This window comes from Pyxicephalus adspersus, chromosome 5, assembly GCF_032062135.1.
Source record: "Pyxicephalus adspersus chromosome 5, UCB_Pads_2.0, whole genome shotgun sequence".
NCBI lineage: Eukaryota > Metazoa > Chordata > Amphibia > Anura > Pyxicephalidae > Pyxicephalus > Pyxicephalus adspersus.
This window is the reverse complement of record NC_092862.1, coordinates 5,293,120-5,300,886: the sequence shown is the minus strand read 5'-3', so window position 1 is coordinate 5,300,886 and position 7,767 is coordinate 5,293,120. Positions and strand designations below refer to the sequence as shown.

At 39.4% G+C, this 7,767-nt stretch overlaps 1 protein-coding gene across 1 annotated transcript in view; it reads right to left on the bottom strand.

Moving 5' to 3' along the window:
* Nucleotides 1-1,963: 1,963 nt before the first annotated feature.
* LOC140331887 (uncharacterized) overlaps nucleotides 1,964-7,767 on the bottom strand; it is a 58,123-nt gene continuing 52,319 nt past the window's right edge. The window contains exon 26 of the mRNA XM_072413221.1: nucleotides 1,964-5,812. Coding sequence (XP_072269322.1) covers nucleotides 5,583-5,812 — 230 coding nt within the window. The 3' untranslated portion in view covers nucleotides 1,964-5,582. The remainder of the gene's footprint in view (nucleotides 5,813-7,767) is intronic.

Below are 7,767 nucleotides of genomic sequence, written 5' to 3'. Positions count from 1 at the left end.
TCTGGATTTATATGTCTAAAATCGGTACATTGTCTTTCATTAAAATAGATTTTAGAGTATAATATATTAGTATGAGTATATTAAAGTTTGAAACACAAAATCATATCAAAATAATCACTTAAATAAACTAAAAACAAAAAATTAATATTAAATTTAATAATAAATTTCTCACATGATTTTGAGTTTCAAACTTTATTATACTCATACTAATATATTATACTGTAAAATACATTTTTACAAAAGACAATGTACTGTTTTTAGACATAATAATTCAGTGTATTGCATTCAATACAGTTATTTTGTATTGAATGCAGTACAAAATAATTTGAAATTCCCGCGGCTCCCCTAGAGATGGCTGCACGCACGACATCACAGGGAACTCCCAGGGAACCTCAGCGCACTTGCCGGGGGACAGATCGGGGAAGAGAACATAACAAGAGGGTGGCAGGACATTGGAGGTGGCTGATGGGACCAGGTAAGTCTTTTTTTTTTTAACTACCCCGAGTGTGCCTAGGGGTTACGGCTTTCAGCAGGATTTTTTTACCCGGAGTTACAATTAGGCTTACTGCTCGGGAGGAAAAGTTTATTATTAAATGTATTAAATATTGGACATATTTCAGTGGGGTATGGCTAAGAATTACAGGCCTACAATGTAAAATACATTTTCATGAAAGAAAATGTACCATTTTTAGACATATAAATCTGGATAGAAATGAACCGCCCAGGAGGTTAATGCATAATTTGGAAGGTCGGCTGGAGGATTGGTGCTCCATAAGTGGTGTCATTAGTCGGAATAATACCCCTTGAATGGTTTTGTTGGACAGAATAGTGCCCATGAGGTTTTAGTGGGGGGAACAGTGCTCAAAATTTGAGAGATAGTGGAAAACGTAGTGCACATTGGTAACAAATTTGGAAAGAATAGTTGTAGTACCCCATTGGTGAAAACAATAGTAGTAGTTCCCCATGGGTGGGACCTATGGGAAGAATTGTGCACCATGGGTGGTTTTTATAGTAGGAATATTGCCCCATCATTGCTGTCATTTGCAAAGCCTCCTCCCGTATTGATGTTCTACGGCTTACTTCTGTGAAGACTCCATGTTGCATGTGTCACCTGTATTGGCCACAATTATGTAGTAGTGTTGGGCAGGAGATCACCCAGCATATAGGGCCCCATCATTGCAATAGTTTGTTAACAAGGAGCGGAGGTTACAGTTTAGGGACTGCTGATAGACATTTATAAAGCAGAAAATACAAATACATTTCTCATTAAATGCTAAGCAAATGTCCTCTTCTTGAAATCATATCTGACCCCAAATAGTGCAGAATATGAGGATGACATGAGCCCGCGACCTATAGGACACTCATCAAATGTATTGACCCTCAAATCATGGGACACTGGGAAATTATGCAACGAGGGTCCAAAATACTCCAACTACCTTTCCAACTACCTGCACTCTATTCGGTCAACGGGGGACACAGAATAGGTGGGGAACCAGGGCAATTGCCCTGGACAGGTGTATTGAGTACAAATCTACCCTTAAAACTGAATGCCAGCCCAGAAATCTTTCATTGCACATATTGGATGAATAGGACCTGTCCATTTAAAGGGAGCATTAAAGAATGAGAAGGAAAGAGGAGTGCCAGCTGCATCAATGAACCAAGGAAGTTAACTTTTAATGTAAGGATGATTAATATCAGCTAGGGGTCAACACAGCGTTAAATTAGAGATAAAAAACAAATTTATCTTAAAAGGTTTCAGGAAATTAGAATATTTGCAACATTGGAGCAACTGTCAGGGAAGAAAGTATCCCCAATTCCCCCCAAATCATACCAAACACAAGGCTTTAAAAGGATAAACCTAATACCATCAAAAAGGTATTTTGTCCTGCTCCGAGCTTGGAGTTGGGCTTCAAAGGAGATGCATTGCATATTTTTATTGAGTACAAATCTACAATTATTATTAAAAAAAGTTTATTTGAATTTTTTTCTTTGTGACTGTCTGTTCCATATCATATAATACCAACAGATGTAATGATCCTTTAAGTAGTATCAGGGAGTTTGATAAACATCCCCGCTTGAGGACAGCTTTCATAGGACCGAATTATTACATGGATACCATATGGTCCCGTCAGCTTGTCCTAAGAAGGATGATGAGCTAGTTACATCCACTGTGTGACATTACTAAGGAGGAAGCAGAACCTGTATATGAAATGAGCAATTATGATTAAACAAGAACATATATTTACATAAAATACATAGATGCAAAGTTTAAAAAAAAAACAAATGCACATTATTATGATTATTTACATATTAGCATGAGCTACATACATAGGCTATTGTTATATTCTCTACAAGGAACCATTGAAAAGAGACATTCTATTAAAGCAAAGGACTGTCACTCTTCATCAATACCTCTGAAAATGGTGGTCCTGGATGCTTTAGCTTTCTTGCTAATAAAGATCAGGATTTAGGTGGTCAGACTTTTTAGACTTTATTGGACCTAATTTATTAAAGCTCCTCAAGAATGGAGATAGACTATCATGATAGAACTTAGATGATCCAACAAACCTGGAATAGATTTTCTAAAAAACATTTACTATTAGCTGGCAAAGGTTTTCAATACTGGACCAGATCCATTCCAGGTTTGTTGGATGACCCAGTTTCTCCCATGATAGTCCATCTTCTCCCATCTTGGATAGCTTTAATAAATCAGGCCCATTGGCCTCATACTTGTTCCGGGTCAGAGATGCCAAGACAACAGTTTCCCTTTGTGAAGGTAAACCTAAATTTGGCCATGAAAGGCAATAAATAAATTCACCTTATTGACAGCCCCATCGGCATTTCTTTTACCCACCATCACCACTGCCTAACCATTGGAAGCAATAAATAGTATCCCAGTGTGATTGGAGCTAACGCTAAACAAATTATTTTTTCCCATCCGCATGGAATAGTGACCAATTTTCAGCACTTTCTTGTAGGGGTAAGGGTAAGCTTTGTATTCCTCAGAAGTACTGGATGGTCAGGGGTCAAAAGGAAGGTAGGTGCACTATATTCCCCAGTATAGGCAACTGACCATCACACCCACTATACGGCCAGAATTTTGTAACATAATTTTGTTCTGGTTTTTCCAATGAAGGATACTGTTTATTAAACAACATACAAAGACATTTTGGACAGTTGTGGCAGGAGCTTGGGGAAGGCCTTTTTCTGTTTGGGCATGGCTAATTTGTTCTTTTTTCCCCCTCTAGGCCAGCTAGCTTGTCCTGAAAGGGCAAATATGGGAGGGAGGCCATCATGATAGTGGACTGTCGTTAGTGAGGGTTGTGGGCAGAACAACCCAAGGTTGAAAGCATTAATGCCACCCGAGTGGCCCTTACACTCCAGGACATGACCTAGGTAGCCATGTGAGAAATCTGGCCCCGAATACATCTGTGCACAAAGCCAAATTGTTATGACCAGTCTGGGGTGGGGAAACTTTATTGTCCTGCACAGAGCCCTGACCTCAACCCCACTGAACACCGTTGGGATTATTTGGAATGCAAATTGTTGACGTCTCATCCTTTGTCAGTTCCTGACCTCACAAATGTTCTGTAGACTTAATGGGCACAAACCTTCCCAGACACTCCAAAACACTTGCAAAGCACAACTCCATATGAATGCCCCTTTCCCTTTGAATTGGAATGTCCAACAACATACATAGGTGAGGTAAGGTGTCCTGTGGTGGGGCCGCCATTAAAGTGAACCTGCTGCTTTTGGGTAAACCATGCTTGAACTTTAAGGGAACACGTCAGCATGGCCATATGACAGAAAACACAGTGATAAACTTTTTTTTTTTGTTTTACTGTTGTTACTTTGATTTACATTTGGTTCAACACATAAATTGCTGCTCTGAGTGAGAAGGTTTTGTATTTCACATGTCAGAGAACTTGCTGTTCACAGCCAAATAAAATATTTTTGTGTTTATTGATTCATTATGATAACTAGCCCCAATGTGAAAATGCTGCTAATCATGTCCAAACACTCGGCAGCCCGGGGAGTATCATATTCCTAAACAATTCACAGGTTTTCTATAAAAATACACAAAGTGACGTCACTTCTTGTTTACTCGAGGGAGCCACGTGCTATCTGCAGATGAGGAACATTTCATCTGGGGTTAAGGGGTCTTTAGAAGAGCTGCTTTTCTTTTCAGACACCACATATGATCCAATCCATTCTTATCCAACAGGGACTTCTACTGGGAAGCCTTACTTAGACTTTGGCCCCTTTGCACAAGTGTATGTAGCATTGTGAATTTTTTACAGCATTCAATTATTTGTATTTTAATACATCACCTTTAGTAAAGTCCTATAAATACACTATCCACCCCAATCTTTGTAGTGAGCAAACCTATCTTTACCACTACAAAACCTTTCCTTCTAAAATGTTCAAGCCAGGCGTTTTCCCTATTCATTCCTTACTCTACAGGATGGCTGGGGGCCACCATGGATCAACCATAAAAATGAAAGGGACTGCAGCACATTTATGCACCAGGCTGTGGGTCACCAAAAAGGCCACAGAAGAACCCTGGAGTGGGGAGGAAAGTAAACATTTAAAGTGGACCTATCTTCAAATGTATTACATTATTTATAAAGGTGTTACTGAAGAGGTACCCGTACATATGCCACATATTCCAGGAGGCTGCAAGCCTCTCCTTCCGAGATAAGCCATGCACAGAAGAGGCTTTCCTTAAATGTAAAAAAAGTGTCGATCTCAAGCATTCACAGTGAGATCAGCACATTTTTTTTTACATTTACAGAAAGAAGGGTCACCTGTCGTCTGCGTAGTGCGAGATCAGGTGACATAAAAAGAACCCAGAAGAAAAGCAAGAATATGGTGGCGCCTGGTGTCCAGTCCAAGAAGGAAGACGGGATGGCAAGCGACCTACTGGACTAAGATCGCAAAGGATAAATGGCTTTTCACCTATAAAAGTGTAATTTCTGACTGTTCTGCTTCTACATTGAATGGTCAATGAGATACAACAATTCAACTTTTATATAAATTGCATGCAAAGTTTATGCAAGATGAGCTGACTTGAGGCAATCAAACAAGTCTGTGCAATTTAGGTAAGAGGTATTGGTAGATAATAAATTACATATTTTACCAAATAGTTAGTATAGTGCTCCTTTCTGTGTCTGTCTGTCCTTTCTTTTGGGTTTATATTTCTGTCTGACCTTAACTCTACTGAACAACATTGGAAAATATTGGAACACTGATTGCAAGCCATCCCCATTGCTAGGGATCCCATTGAACCTCCCAAATACTCTTTTGGCTAAATGGCCACAGATAAAACCTTTCTAAAAGAGATCTTTATAGAAAAGAAATAGGGGATATTGTTGGCCATAGTTGTGAAATGGAATTCAAGCTCACAAAGGTGTGATGGTCAGGGGTCCACCATTTTGTGGCCATACGGACTGTCGATCTCTAGGGCTCAGTACAAAATATGAAATCTTTCCTAACCACAGTGGGATAAAGCTTGCTATTGTCTGTGAAAGGGCCTCAGAATATAAACTTATTTGAGCTCACACATTGGCATGCTCAAAATATTAGGAAATGTTGTTGGCAAGAATACCCGAGCAATTGTGGAGCTTCTTGTTTGGCATGTGATGTATCAACACTTTGTTGTAAACTTCTGTGGTTTGAGGAACGCTTCTGTCAGGGGTGACACGATCTGGCTGTCCTTTCTGTGACAAATATCTCACAACCACAGAATTCCAGTTAATAATCTCATCCACGTGTACCGGACCTGCAAACTGGTGATCCCTGTATATGCCACCTAAAAGGAAATGTACCAGACCATTAGTAGAGAAGAATTACTTATAAATTTTATCCAAAGCCAAAATGTATGGCACACAACGCATAGACAACACTAAATGCTGTTAGGGTTTAATTTAAGCAAAGGAAATGTCACTTGTCAGCTTTGCATTATCTGCTTTATTACAAACTCCATATGATTAATTGTCTTCTTTACTGCATTCCGCAATATCTTTTTGGAAACTATACCGATCTCTTCTTCAACATAATTTACAACAAAGTTGATGATGTCAAAGCAGCAGAGGAAATTATCTGTGATATTTGAGTTTGTAAGTTTTCCATATTAGTCCACAGAACCAGTTTACATCTCCCAACAATAAACCAGTAAAGGTCAGGGTGACCTGACCGGGACACAAGATATTTATTGCCTCTTGCACAGTAATGGGAATCTATAAGATGTTGAACCTTTTAGGGTTGTCCATTTGGATGAAGTCAAATCATCACCCTTAGGTTGTTCTATTAGCACAGCCTTTCCTCTCAGGGATTGGAGTGTGTGCTGTTATTTACTGGTATTAAGAACAGACATTCCCTGTAGTCAGCCTGAAGTCTGGACTGATATATGACTTCATAACGGTATGGACTCCCAGGTAAGCGAGTGTGTTGATGGACTTTACATTTTCATAAAAGTCTATGGGAATGAAAAACCTATTCAAAGCAGGGCAGAAAGAAGTGCAAGTCAAATGCACCAGCCAAATGTGTTTGTGATGCTTCTAAGATCATTCAGAACTCATTGGGCCTGATTTATTAAAGCTGTTAAAGGCAAAAGAAGATATAATATCATGGGAGAATCTGTGTGATCCAGCAAATGAATAGATCTGGTCAAGGATTGGAAACATTTACCAAATTGGAAACATTTAGCAAATGATTCTTAAGAAAGCCATCCCGGGTTTGCTAGATCCCCCAGGTTCTCCCATGATAGTCCATCTTTCCCAGTCTTGGACAACTTTAATAAATCACATCTAATGAGTTCAGAATGATCTCAGAAGCATCTCCAACACATTTATTGCAATATACACAGTTGATCCCCCTTCTTTATGTGGGTGGCATATTTATAGAGGCTGGCATCTTCACTTTGCACAGAATTTTTCTAGATACCACCTAACCTACACGGTCACAATCATCTGGTGGCATTATTATTATTATTATTATTATTATTAATAAACAGGATTTATATAGCGCCAACATATTACGCAGCGCTGTACAATACATATGCATTGAGGGAATGTTCTCATTCTAGCAGTCTCGTGTGTGATGTGTCTCAGTAGGTCATCATTCTCCAACCACCCCTATATTATTAATAATATTACACAGTATTTATATAGCTCCATCATATTACGCAGCGCTGTACAAAGTTTTTAGTCATGTTAATAACTGACCCTCAAAGGGGCTCACAATCTTTTGTCCCTACCATGGTCATATGTCATTTATACAGTCGAAGGTCAATTTTGGGGGAAAGCCAATTACCCTAACTGCATGTTTTTGGAAGGTTGGTGGAAAACGGAGTACCCAGAGAAAAACCAAGCAGACATGGGGAGAACCTGCAAACTCCATGCAGATAATGTCCTGGTCGAGATTCGAACCTGGGACCTAGTGCTGCAAAAGCAAGTGCTACCTCTGAGCCACCGTGTATATTCTGTCTCTATTCTGTGGCCATGCCAAGAAATACATATTCATGCTCTGACTAATCTCTGTTATGTTTACAGCCACTTCGAGTCTTCTGTAGAGCTACATTTACTGAATGTAATATTTATAACCTCGTGGTAAAAAGAGGGGGTTTCAGCTGAGACCCCCCAATTCTTTGTATGTTGACAACCATTTTTTAATTGACATAATGGAATAATCCTCCACACTTGGAGGAAGCCTCATTTCATAGGAACACACATCTCAGTGATCCCTAAAATGTGATTATGGGGGGGG